Here is a 14,250-nt window from a genome sequence, read left to right as displayed (position 1 = left end):
TTATTGCAGTGCCTTTGGCCCCTTATCCAAAAGGTTTGGTGAAGTTTTTGGATAGGAGGTGCTCTTCTTCATTCTTTCTCTGGCCCATTTAATCTTGCTGGGGGCATCGGTATCTGTCTTTGAGGGACTTTGTTCCCTGTTTGCTGCTCCCCAGTGCTTCAGCCTCAGTAAGTGGACACCCCCTTAACCCAGTGCACCTTGATTTCTGTTTCCTGTGCACCCTGTGAAGGGAACAAAGATGCCAGCCGGCAGTCTGGCAGTGAAGGGCTGGGCTGTGCAGGGTGGCCCAGTGGAGGGGATAAGCCTAGCAGTGTTATAGTATGAGCTCCTAATCATTTCTGTATTGTTTGGCATCAGTCAACTTCAAATGATGATGTTACTAAAGTATCAGTAAATCAACCAGTGATGTGCAGTCTGTCTGCACAGTGTCGCTTATGCAGCAAGCTGGGTTACATCGAGCTTTCCCTCGGCTGACGTGAGAGAAAGGCAGTTGGTGAATGGGCCAAGGTGGATGGACTGTGCTTGCCCCAAGCTGGGTTAGGCAAAAATCTGGATGTTTAATCAACCGTTAGTGAATAACACTGCACAAGGAATAGCACTTTCCTACTTGACATGACTGCAAAGTGCGAAGATAGCAGCTGCTCTGTGAAGACCGGTTTTTAGGGTTTGCTCAATTTGTCAGGTTAAACTAATGTTTAAGGAAAAGAAAATTATCTATTCTGATTTACGCTGTGTGGAATGGCTTGAACTGAACATTTGTTTCTTTGTGTTTTGCAGACTTCTTGGAGCCAACTCTAGCAAAGAGAAAGAGTTCTGTTTCTGCCAGCCAGACCCAGTCTCCAGTGCTGGTCCCCCTGATGGCAGTTTGTACAACTCTGTGAAACCTGCCAAGCTGGACGCCACAGCTTTGCACGACTGCACTTTGGCCGCCACTGTGCCTCCTTCGGAGCTGTCGAATCATGCAGTCCTAGCCTGTGACACAGGCATTCACGAAGAGCACTATGTAAGTGAAGCAGTGGAAGATGATGTGCCAGACTGCAGAGAGTACAGAGATGCCTGCACCATTACTGGTAAGCAGTCAAATCTTTTTATCTTGGGAAGGACATGGAACCATATAGTTAAGCTTCTGTTCTTAAGCTGTTGGTGAGATATCTGGTTCATGGGCAATGCTGCTGCTGTTCTGCACGTTTTTTCTTGTTTAAGAAGTGATTTCACAAGCATCTGAATTTTCAGTGAAAGTACTTTGTACGGTTTAAGGGTCTTGCAAATAGGCTTGACCAAACTAGGATACTATACTTACATGCTTGGGAAGTTGAACCATTTAAAGTTTGTTTGGAAAATAAACCAACTGAAAGTCAGGAATGAAGGGAAGGAAATACTGCAGCTTAAAATTATGGAATGGTTGTCCTAATGTTCAACATAACTAGATTTTTATGTTGATAGGAGAATTGCTTTGTGGGCGAGGGGGATGGGAGAAATGGTATGTAACATCATGTTTTGACTGTACATCTTTTTGCTTTTCAAAACCATTCCATTTTTTTCACATTAGTTCTGGAACTATAAAAGTTAACGTATAAGGAACAGCTTCTTCTGCATGCTTGTATGAAAGGTTAAATGCCTTTTTATCATAGAGTTCATGTAAATAAATGGAATATATGTTTAAGTGTGATATTTTAAATAGAATTAGATTTTTAGTGATGTGGTCAGCTGACCCAATTTTTTTGTGTTTGAATAATCACTGTAACTCAGTTTAGTCACGGATATGGCCATGAAATGACAGGCAGTTTCCATTCCAAATGCATGGTTTGTTGGCTGAGCTGTGAGGCTTCTTTTAGCTTAAAGTGACCTTGTCAGACCAAGGTCTTCTGGGAATGTTTGAGGAGTCAGCTGAGTTTTTGCGAGAGACAAATGAGAGGACTGAGAAAAATAGAAAATAAGACTGGAGCCCTTCTAATTGACTGCCAGATACCTTTATCCTGAGTTACTTCCAGCCATTTCTAGAATTGTCTATAGGTCAGAGAATTAGCTAATGATGACCATCAACAGATACTTTTGTAGTATGCCTTAACTTAGCTCAGCCCAACTGCTATGTAGTTGCTGAGGGTTGATAGTCTGAAAAAAGAAAATAGAAAGAAGGGGAGAAGATGCTCTGCATGTCCATCCCTATTCCCTTGAGAAGACAAGCAGCAGGATTAACACTGAAGTCACTTTCAGTCAGGTAGGCTTCTAGATAAAATAAATGTTTTGTTAACAGAAACTAACTCTTTATCCCTCCTCCCTTGTATTTATGGGTTACCTCACACTCTTTCAAGCCTCACGTAGTTTCTGAATATCTTCTTGCTTAGTTGTCAGCCAAGTGTGGTTTACTGATTGATCCCATAATACTTTTTTATGAATTAGCTGTTCTGCAGCAGCAAATTTGTACTGTTTGTGACCTGGAGACAACATGGTAAGACTTGCAGTAGAAGTAGTGGTGGTTTTTTTGGTTGGTTGGTTTTGGGTTTTTGTTTGGTTTTTTGGCTGTTGTTTTTGTTTTTTTTTTTTTTTTTTTCTCCTTTTTAAATGGATTGTTCTGAGTTTCAGCTCTTTGCTGTGCTTTTTGAAGGTGTCAAAGGGCATAGACTGGGAGTTAGAAACTGGTCTCATACTTGCTCTGCAAAACCTCTACTTTATCAGTAGTACATGCTGGTATGCAGCATATACTCTTGAAACAAGTAGAAAGAGAAATACTTGCAGAGGAATAAGGATTGTCAGAGGCTTTAACATGAAGACTTTGTGTAGGTCTGGCTGACAGGTTAGCACTATTTACATCTTTAAACTATTTAGTGGGAAAGAAATTGCTCATATCAAGTCTACATATACCCTAATTGTTCTTCTGATGCCAAGCCTTAACTCATCCCAGAGCAGGCATGTTCAAATTCAGCAATCAGGGTAATCTGTTCTCTTTTAGTGTAAGACTAACACCTAGAGCCTATTGTAAAAGTCATCTGCAAAAATTCTTGCAAATAAAGGCTTGAACACAGTTAAGAAGAAACTGGGAAGCTGAGTCACAGTGCTGCGTGGTGATGCTTTCCGAAATGTAACCAGCTAATGGTAACGTAGTTGGAGTTGACCCTGATACAACTTAAGCCTAAGAACAAATTGTATGATGTGCACATTTTGCTATTTAACTTTCAAGAAGGCCATTGGTGCTCAAAGAACTTTAAATTCTTGCTGCTTGCCGAGTTTGTTGTTGTTGGTTTTTTTCCCCTCCCTATTCTGTGTGCTGGCAGTAGAGAGGCACTTTGTCAGCAGCACGGTCTTTCCTCCCCGGGACCTGAGAGCAGATGTAGTGTAGCTGAGGCTGCATTGCACATTCTGATTGTGCTAAGCCTGTTTTCTTGGATACAGGGTTGGCTTAAACACTTCCTGTCCCCAAACCACCCCAGAATTGTGCTTGAGCAGATTTCTGTGGGAGAGTAACGGGAGGTATTTTAGGCAACTGGTCTGGATAGAAGCCCTCCCCCGCTGTTGTGGCCGAGGGGAGATGAAGGTTACTTTTTTTAGCTAGGTCACACATCTGATCTCTTCCACTGTGTGGCCTAAAAGCAGTTATGTTGGCATAACCGAGGGAATGAGCACTGCAGGGGTGGGCCTGGGTGACAAAAACCAGTGAAAGGAAAAGTTTCCTTAAGCCGGTGTTACCGCTGCGTGGGGGGCAGCACCCTAAAAGGCTACTTCTTTCCCACCGAATTTGATAGTAAAGCAATCCAAATCTCGTAGTTGCTGTAACTGAAGTGTTACACCTGTGCAAGTAGATGCTTCTGAATCTGTGCTAATTTGAGCATAGGAGGGCAAATGAAATAGGACAATTGATCCATTTTTAAAAAATAAGTTGTTTGTGGATGTTTTAAGAGTTGTTATAAAAAAAATGTTACTGGTGGAGCACGTATTTTCTAAACACTAATAGTATTAAACCTGAAAGTGGATTCAGTAGCTGCTGTGGTAGATTTTTTTTTTTTTTAATTATTGCTTCATTTTGGTTTTTGTTAGCAAGATTTAAGAGAAAAGTTCAATGTAGCCTGACAGAGTTTCTACTGCTATCACTTGTGGAGCTCCTACAGGTAAATAGGCAGAAGGAGACTCAAGTCCTGAGGCTGGTGGACAGTGGGATGACATGGAAGTGTATCACTGTATGACATGGAAGTGGCAGGCTGCTGCTACATGTGTGAGGCACCTATCTTGTCCCAGTTGTTTTTCCTTTGAACTTTTCTTTTTCTTGCTGCTACCATTCATCTGAGAGCATAAAGATGGGAATACGGATGTAGCACCATCTAGTGTTCCTTTTGCTAGAAAGGGAATCGAAGTGCTTTTAAAGATGTCTGTGCCTTTCCTGTAATTGCAGTACAGACCTGGATACTTCCAGTCAGGTGTTGATGGAAACAGCAACAGGGGTTGGGAGCTTCCTTCTCTAACACCCCCCGTCCTGTTTTTTGTAAAGCAGGAAGGGCTGTCGTCTTGACATGATCAAGCAGAGTATCACTAAGTTGCTCAATAGTCCCACCTTTGTGAATTATAAAAGCCTCTTAGTCCGATTTGCCTTTTTTCCTTGTCCATCAGCTGCTGTGAGACAAATCCTGTCCTTCTGGAAATGAAGAGTACGGTGGGGATGGAAGTCTGAAATACCACTGGAGTACAGATTTAATCTTGTGACAAATGTCTGGCTGCCAGATTTTTTTTTTTGTGGGTAGTTTTGTTTTGTTTTCCTTTGTTTCCCTTAAAATAAGCATAACAGTATCATTAGCCATCTTCAGTAAGTTAACTTTCGGTCTGCTTTCTCATGTCTGAAGACTCGCTATTTGCAATGATTTTGGCATGATATACTTTGTAATTCAAGAGCTAACTGCTTAATATGCCATGTAGGTTTCCTTCATCCTTCTCTGAAAAAGGAGAGAATGAATGGACTGTGATTTAAACTGCCTAGCTCCTTCATTAGCTTGCATGATTCGTGTGTTCATTATACTCATTACTCTTTCCAAATGCATGTAGAAGTGTGTTCTCTGCTGTCGTGTTCTGAGCAATTTCCTGAGGGTTCTTGGGAAATTCTTTGTGGTGATAACCTGTTCTGTGTCTTATTTTGTTTGTAATTAACACAAGTAGATTTTTTTAAATTTTTATTTATTTATTTATTTATTTTTGAAAAATGAAGTTACATCACTGCATGGGTCAAACCATGAAATCCTTTTTTCTCTCATCTGGAAGGTACCTCTCAGAAGAGTTGGTATTGTTTGACCTTGCAGGTAGTGTAACTTCTACCTCACTGCACTGACTGCAATGATGGGTAGCCATGACATCCAGAAAAAGTGACTTTTTCTTGCTTTCAAGCCTCACACAATCTCGTAGCAACAAAGACATTTGAGTGCAGAAAGCTTTCTCTGGATTTTCGTCCTGCCTCTATTCTTATTCAGGCTTTAATTATGTTCTCATATGAAACAGAGCTTCTGTTCTCTGCCATCAAATGTTACCAGTCTTCATGGCAATGTCAGCCAGTTTAGATGACGGACTGATCCTACAGATAACCAGCGTAATTCTGACCATTTTTTCTGTAGGCATTTCATTCTCAAGGGTGTGCCTAGGGCCTATAGTATTTCCAGTCCAGTTCTCCCACGCCCCCCACCCAAAGGTTCATGTTTTTGTTTGAAAGGCTGAATTTCTATTCTTTCTGTTCCAAGTCTGACAAAGCACGACTGCCCCAAGATAACTCCTTAAGGATTTTGATAATACAGGTTGTTACTAGAATGTTTGGCTGTTGTTATGAGGGAGATGGGAAAATACAGTATCTGCGACTGTCCTGTTTCGGGTGCGTGAGGTACCGCCAGACCTTGCGTGCTTGGTATTCCAAGAATACTGAACAGGGTGCTTTGGTTGTGTTTGGTACCTGTTACAGGCTGGGTGGTGGTTTTCTAACCATGAAATGGTTACAGAAGTATTGATAAAATAACAGCAGCTTTGAATTGCTTCCCTCTATTTGAACCTCTCTGAGTTCTGTTGTGGTTACCTTTCTCTCTTAGTGGTTGTTCCCTACACAACATAAACTTGCTCTAGCACTTCTTTCTTTTTCAATTCCTGTTTTGGGGTGGTACTTCCATGTTTTTCTTAGTTTTGTTGGTATGAGAGAAGAGGTGTAAGATACTGCTTGGTGGAGCTGGAACTCAAAGGAAGAACGTAAGAACTGCTCTCCTGGGTCGGACCAGCTGGCTCAGGGCTGTGTTTCTGACTCCAGCAGCAGCAGAGGCTGGAGCAGATGCGCAGCCTCTCTCAGTGGTTTATTCTCAGCATAAGTACCCCGATCACGCAGAACTGTTGTACTAGGGATATAGAGGGTACAAGAACTTTGGCTACAACCTTTCTAAATCTGCTGATTGTGTTACCATGCAAGTTCATGGATTTTACTGGGTGTTTGCAGCGATACTTAAACCAATCTCCCACTGGTTTCTGCCAGTATTTGTTTTTCTAGTTATGCAGGATTTGATGAATATCAGCTCTTCATTCCCGTATGATTTCATCTTCATGATTTTGAAAAATCTTCATCATTTTCACACCCCAGCCTTGTCCTCTCCCAGCTTGCGTAATCTCTCCTTTAAAATTTGGAGAACGTGGGCTCTTACCTCAGTCCATTTACTTTGCTATTGCTGTCACCGGTCTCATCCCATAAGCTTGATCTAGTTATGGTCTCTTCTTGCTCTTCTTTCCTGCTGCTTCCTATAAGCAGCTATTGCTAAATTCTGAGCGCTCTTTCTTTTTCTAAAGCATGCCAGAAATGCTAGTCCTATTAAAATGAGATAGCTCAGCATGACTGGAACTATTCTGAGTCTGACTGTAGTTCTGTGTAGTATACTCTAACAAAATGATCTTATTCTCTATGCCTGCTGTGTCATTGCCCCTGAATTTTCTGGCTGGCTTTTGGTGGATTCTCTATCAACTTCACACAGCTTCTCCTTCCCTTCTGCCCCCGCTTCCCATCAGTTGTTTTCCACCTCTTACTCTTTGCCAATAATTTAGTGTTTTTCCTGATTCCTCTCCTGTGACAGGTTGTTATGCTACCTCTTAGTCTGTAGCCCAGGCATACTTTTTTTTTTTCTTTCAAGGATTATCTTTTTGTGTTTTTGATGTTGTGGGGTTTTTTTTGTTTGGTGGGGTTTTTTGGTTTTGTTTTTTGGTTGTGTTTTTTGTTGTTGTTTGTTTGTTTGTTTGTTTGTTTTCCTCCTGAGCAGATTTATGCTGCTACTGCTATGCCACTTATCCAGCCCTCTTGGTTACTTATATCATACTAGGAAGAGTATATGGTTTTTAGTGTAAACCATCAATTCTAGGGTCACGGTGAAAGCAACTGTGGCAATTACTGAAGTCCAGTGTGACATTTTCTTAAAATTTTTTTTCTAGATTTCCCTTGTTTTGGGAAGCACTTGTCTTTCATAAATGTCCACTTTATTCATGGTAGGAAAGAGCAAAAGCAGTAAGTATTCATCAGTGTTCTGGGTTTGTTCTTCAGAGAAAGAACTCCTGAAGGCAAGTGCTTGGTGGATTTTTTGGGGGTGGATTTTCGTTTTGTGGTTTTTGTTTTCCTGTTGTGGTGCACTTGAATAGTACTGGAAGACTAAAAACCTATGTTTGATTATGGGTGTATTTAAATATGTGAAAATACTTTTATTCTATAATTTACCTTCATAACATGTTAAATGAGTGCAGCTTTACCTTTCTTCCTCAATGTATGTGTATGTGTCCATCATGAAACAACAAATTTTCCCTTTAAAGTCAACATCTCTAAAGAGCAAGCTACATAAGAAGTAATTCTTATGTTTTGCTTGTGATTCTAAAGCTTCATTGACAGCCATTGTTTAGGGGCTGGCACATTTTGTAGCTTTGCTGAACAACAAGCAAAAGCAGGACAATTGCTTTTCAGGGTTTTCCGTACTCAGTGATCTATCAATGGGTTTTTGAGACATTCTCAGTCTGTCTTGGCAGCTGGAAAATCTTAATGGTTAATGAATGTGTTTATTCTTACTGCTGCCGAACAGAGCATTGCCAGCATGCATTTGATACATGAATAGCTTTTGTTCTTGCTCTAAAAGAATAGCCGTGGTGGTGGAGTTTCCTTTTATTTTCTGTTTAATGTAAAAATAAAAGCATGAATATGGCTGCATTTATCTACAAGGAGAAACATTTCCATACCGAAGCAAAATTAATTTAAGTTTATGGCATAATGTACAGTAGGGACCTAGTAGTTTAATGGCCTCTCATCGCCAAGATCTGTCTCACCTTTTTATACCCAGAAGGAATGTGTGTAGGATGAAACCAAAGCAGGGAGACTTTAACCTAATAAACAATGATGCTCATTGCATTGGAACTGCAGTTTCCAGGGGTTTTATCTTTGTTAGCTTCGACATTCCCAGCTTTGTCCCAGTCTTTATTTAGTGTGTTTGGCTAAGCCAAGTTTTCTCCCAGCTTACTTCTTCAGTATGCTTTTAACTGCCAAGTTTAAGTAGGATTTCCTACCAAGGAAGGTAACATGCTGGAAATATTAGTGCTTTCCATACCCAAAAATGCAGATGTAGGCTGAGCCCAGTGACCTATATGGGAAGACAGTTCTATGGCTTGTCCACTCCACAGACAGGCTTGGCCAGTGCCTGGTGTGGCAGAACTCAAAGAACAGCATTTTTTCTTCCAGTTCAGCTGGCAGCCTGGTCAATGTAATGATTTTTCCAGCACAACATTATTCTTTTGGATAATATTGAATGATCTGATCCTTCATACCAATTCTCCTTGGTAGCAAAGGAAGAATTGTGATTATGTTCTTTGCAGCTTCCTGACCCTTGCACAAATCCTTTAAAACTTTTGGGGAGAAGGGACTTTTTCCAGTGATGCAGCTGGATTTGTTTAGGGGAAAGAGGGTGGGAGAGGGGAAGAGCAGCAAACTCTTGAAGTCTTTCTCCTTTCTACTCCTATCCTTGCTCTTATAAGAGCATGTTTATATGAATTAAAATACGAAATGGCAGATAACTGAAGTGACACATTGTATTATATAGAGAAGATGATGAGAATCCCTGTTTGGGTGCTTCATTCTTCTCCATAAGCTAGACTTGCCATCCAGAATTCCTTTTCCATGATTGAGTTTGCCCACTTGGCTACCATAAATGTCACCTGCCTTTTCCCTGGTGGGAAGTCCAGTTGAGATCAATGTGTGCAAAGGAGAAGGTGCTGTGGGCGGTACTGAGTTACAGGTCAGCTGAAGCCGTGCTGTGGCAGCCCAGAAGGGGAGTACCTGAGGTTGGCACGGGGTCTTTTATTTTCCCATGGAAGAGACTGGATTTTGTGCAGTATTTTCCATGTTTAGAGGCAGAAGAACCACTGCTTAAATAGGTTTGGTTAAAGGTGTGGCAGAACTTGCAATTCCAAAATCCTGTTGTGCCAGTCAAGTTACAGAAGCTGCCATGGCTCTTTGAGGAGTCTGAGTTTTAAAGGAACAAGAAAGCTTTCTTGTTGAAGAGGTTTTCTTCCAGCAGTTTGACTTTGCAGCCAGCAATGAGACTTCTGATGTGCAGGATGCTAAGGCCATCTTTCCCTTTGGGCAGGTGAGTGGGTTGGGAGGACAGTGCATTTTCTTTTTATTAGAAGTAATTTTCTTTGCCCTAGAAATTAATCACACATTTTATATTAGAACATATGTATCGTGTGTGTACAGTTGGGTTCAGCAGTAGCATTTCTAAGACTTCAATAATTAGCCACATTCTGGGCATCCTAGAACTGAAATTGAATAGGAATGTAGTGAGTTCTGGGGTTCTGCCTGTTACAGGTGTATGTGCAGAGTAATTGTTAAATAATGTTCAAGAAATACTTGTAATTCTGGGCCCTAGTTAATCATTAATGCCTGTGTCTGTGTGGGCCTATAGAGCTCAAATAATGGATGACTACAGGCTGTGTTTCCATCTTCAGTAGACTAGCTAGAAGCCTAATTGCAGGGTTGAAGTTTCCTATGTACCCTTTTGCTTTTAGTTTTTATGTAGATCTGCTCACAACGGTAATGACTAGTTCACTCCATTCCATGATCGTCTAAATGGACAGAAAGTATTGGGAAAATGAGGCTATTGGGCTGCTTCAAGCAGCCAGGAAATATCTGCTGGAAAAGCATTTAGAGAAAGACCATCTTTCTTGCTTCCATCCCTGGAAGAGGATTAGACTTCAGGCTTGTGGTCTGCCGAGAAAGAATAATCCTAACATAGTCATGGCCTCTTCATTGGTTGTCGAGCTAGATAGGTGACTTTTCTCAGAAGGATTTTCCAGAATTTTCTTGGCCCTGTGGAACGGGATGACTTTTCACGTTATGGAGTTGTGTATTTCTTCACCCTTTTAAAAATAGGGGGGATACTGAATACACTAAGAATTTTAAAGAAGGAACTTCCTACTTAAATAGTAGAAAATGTAATGCTCTCTTCTTACATGTACTATAGAATTTTATGTCATTTTACATACAAGGATACAAAATTTGCCAAGTGCTTACTGATCCTTGGCTTCTGAGAAGGGACGCAGACTTTCAGTTTGTGTTCTCTCTGTGTGTATATGTATCATGTGAAGCAAAACCAGCAGTTGAGATTCACTAGTATCTAGTATGAGATAGCCTCAAGTTGATGAACTTTTATTTTGTGCATTACATGTGGCTGGACTTTAGCCTCCACGTGGTAGCCCTGTTCTGCAGAGAACCTTCCTTTTACTTAACTAGTAGGGAGCCAGCACGGAACCGACCCTTTTCAGGTATTGTGTGCTTTTAAAAAAAATAATTTGCTATTTATTGACCAGCCATTTTCAAAGAGTTTTTAAGTTTCTCTATTTTAAATTTTAGCGAGCTAGAAGTATCAAGGGGAAGTATAGTGGTGTGGGGAAATGGGACAGGACTGAAAATCAGGGAGAGGAATAGGTGGCTCCATATTAGACTTAAGAAGTCTTCTTGCTTTGTCCAGAGAGTTTCCTTGTTTCTGTCATCTTATTTTTCTTCCTGTGCTCTTATCTACTTCCCTTTCCCTGACTGCCTCAAAAGCTTGTGACAAGTATGAAGTTTTAAATCTGTTGTGGGAAATGAAAGAATTTGCCTGCAAGTGACTATAGAAGCCTTTTTTTTCCTTGTTTGGCCTTTTAAAAAAATTTTTTTTTTTAAAAGGAGAGGGTATTTAGATTGTCTCTTTCTGGCTGTGGGCTGACTACCAGCTGCTGGGTGGTGATGCAGTGGAGTCCCCTGGAAGATGTTGAGGGTGGGTGGGTGATACACCCTGATGACCAAAGCTTGTGTTTTGGAAGTTGCCAAGCAGCCCAGCACTTCCCCAAGGTCACACCTAGAGTGTAGTTGTCCTGCTGGACACACCGCTTCTGCGGAGCAATTGGCTCCCTTTTTTTGGAGGAGGCACTTCAGGGTAGCACAGCTGCTTTGAGCTGTTTGCAAGGTGTTCACCTCCATCAGGACCACAACTCTGGGGCATGGTGCTCTGGAAATGATGCAGTCTCTGGGTGGTTTTCTTGTAGTCTTCCTTGTCTTGACTTGTGTGTTCTGGTCTGTCCCTTCTTGAGCACAACCCTGACCCTAGCATGATTTATGTCAGGGTTGGGTTTATGAGAAGTTGTTTTGCTCCATTTACAGCAATGGGCTATAAATGAGAAACTGGCTGACAAAATGTCAATTCTGGTTTAGGGGTTCGGGTAATACAGCACTTCTTAACGCCAGGTGGCAGTATCTACTGTTCTATAGAGACCTGGAAGTCCTTGTAACCTTGAAAGGGGAGCCTCTGTTTGAAAACAAACCAATAATACCATAAAGATTGAGGATGGTTTGGGTCAGAATTCAGACAGACCAAAACGAAATATTTTATGTTCCATGCAATGACTGTACCAATAAGCTGTGTTGTATTGTGTTTCTAAAAACTCCTGCAGATACCAGGCCTTGAGATTTGTAGAGTTTGTTTTCTCTGTGTATGTGTTTTGTGTATGTTTTGGGGTTATTTTTTTGCGTGTTGCGCTGCCCCCCCCCCCCTTTTATTTTAGGTTATTTTCTCTGAATTTATCACTACTTTTTATGTGAAGTTGATGCTGAAATTGAGTAGGTGCTCCTTGTTTATCAGTCAAGCTAGGTTTAATTTCTACGGTAAAGTATGACTATTCAGTCATAGCTGTAAACAGGTGAAACCCAAATGCCTCGTAGGGAATGGAGTTTGACTGGTGAGCTGCTTTAGATGACCATGTTGTTTGCAATGAGATCTTCAAATCTGTCTACGTGTCGTTCATGTTGAGCTTCGCTTGAGTTGAAGTTAGTTGTTGAGTTGAGGTTGAATTGCTTGGTCATGAGGTGCTGGCATAGTTCCTCCATCCAAATAACACTGACGGCTAAACGTATGTTCAGCACTGTATGGGAAGTGACCTAATGTATTGCGTGGCTGCGTGAGTGCAGGATGAAAAGTGGCAGTGGGTGACAGCAGCCTGCTCAATGCCTTATGATCTGTGCGCTGTTATGTGCACACGGGGAGTGGCACTCCTTGAGGTGCTGTGCCCCTTTGATGCAGTCAGCTCCTGTTGTTTTAGACCTCTCGCTCCAGTTTCTGTTTGATCAACTCCTTGTTCACATGTCAGCAGAGGAGGGCTGTAAGTGTACATCCCAAAATAACCAAGTGTACTCTTATCCTCTCTTGGTTGCCCTAAAAATTATATTTCTTTCTTCCCCAGATAATAATAGTAAAAAGCCACCCTCAATTCAATCTCCACAAAGAAAAGTTAATTTACTGTGCTTTTTAAATGGATAGAGGAGTTGGCTAGAAGAGAGGGAACAGATGAAATAGATTAAATAGTCAAAGGTATCCAGATAGCAAGTCTAATAAAAATTCGTGTAAGGAAATGTAAACAAGCTGAAACAACCAGTGAACGTTTGGTGGCTATCTTAAGTTGGGAGGGAGGTGATTGAGGAGTTTAAGATGCTCAGAAAAGGGGAAATATGCCAGTCAGTCAAATGCAAATGTATGAAAAGGTACGGTACAAACTAATAAGTAATCCATTAATAATTACCAAAGAGATACTGAAGTAGGAAGAAAAAAATGCAGAAGAGAGCTCAATGGGAGTGTTCTGTCCAGTTTTGCATCTTTATTGAAAGAGTAGATTAGAAACTGAAGCAAAAAAATCAGCAGAGGGAAAAAAAAAAGTCTCTGAAGGAACTTGGTTTCATCTCATTTAAAAAACATACAGAGGAATAATGTCAAAAACTCCTGTAAAGCAGACTGAGGAACTTCTTTTTCTTCTGAGGAATAGGGCATGGAGGAATATATTTTGCACCAAAAAGAGGTGAGGGTGTTTGTACATATGCCACTTTTAAGCTATGAAGATAGCAGAGCACTGGAATGCATTACTTGCAAAAATAATATGGAAAAGAATTAACAAATTTTCTTTGTTTATATTAATTATTTCTACCAAGTGCTGAAAACTACAGACTTCTACAGTATGCAAGAGTCTTAGAAAATCTCTTTTCTTAACTCTTTTCTTTCAAAAGCAGAACGTGGAATGACCCACGCTTTAGTAAGAATCATGAGTTCATAATTCATTTAGTTATTTAAGCTGTTGTAATTTGCTTCTAGAAGTTTCTGTTTGCCAAGGATGTCCAGAAAACTGCAAGTTTAAAATTGCTTAGACTACAAAACCCAAAATCTGTAACAGAACAACTTATGAGGATATAGTTCAACTGTATTTTGTTGTATCATTTTTATCAATGATCAATTAATTGTTTTAGGCTTATGGTGTTATATTTAACTCAGTAAAATGAAGGTACCATTTAGGACAAGAGGAGGTGCAACAGTTTTATGCCTGCTGGACTTGAGTTAACTTAATCGTAAAACATAAATGATGTCTCGGGTATTCTGAGTAGAGAACTTATTTAACTTTGCAGTTTAATCAGAAATATTAATAAAAGTATCTGGAAGCACAGTCAGGGTCTTCCACAAAATGTACTGGTGTTTCAGGATGGGACATGGCGTTAGTCTGCGCACCTTCTCTTAACAAGTGCCTGCACCTCAGAAAAGGGAGGGGAGGAAAAGTGAAGGGGAAGTCCACGTAATTGCAGCACTGAGAATATTGCTGTGATTTAAATGGTGAACTAATGTTTAGTCATACCCAAGTGTAATTACGGTGTCCTGTTTTTCTAAATAGGCAATTACATCAGAGCCTGCCTCTATTTCCTACTGGTATACA

The 14,250-nt window shown here is 40.7% G+C and overlaps 1 protein-coding gene across 7 annotated transcripts in view; it reads left to right on the top strand.

The window, feature by feature from the left end:
• The window catches only part of TRAK1 (trafficking kinesin protein 1), a 138,084-nt gene that overhangs the window by 46,678 nt on the left and 77,156 nt on the right, over positions 1-14,250 (top strand). For all 7 annotated transcript variants that reach the window (XM_087769004.1, XM_087768975.1, XM_087768966.1 and 4 more), the window contains exon 2: positions 778-1,070. Coding sequence is in view for 5 of the 7 variants with exons in the window: in XM_087768966.1 (XP_087625092.1) it covers positions 778-1,070 (293 nt within the window). In the remaining 2 variants the exon portion in view is untranslated. The remainder of the gene's footprint in view (positions 1-777; positions 1,071-14,250) is intronic.

The sequence above is a fragment of the Nipponia nippon genome, unplaced genomic scaffold (genome assembly GCF_047370975.1).
Source record: "Nipponia nippon isolate SJK-2023a ecotype South Korea unplaced genomic scaffold, ASM4737097v1 scaffold_1, whole genome shotgun sequence".
Taxonomy (NCBI): Eukaryota; Metazoa; Chordata; class Aves; order Pelecaniformes; family Threskiornithidae; genus Nipponia; species Nipponia nippon.
This window is presented reverse-complemented; position numbering and strand designations above follow the sequence as displayed.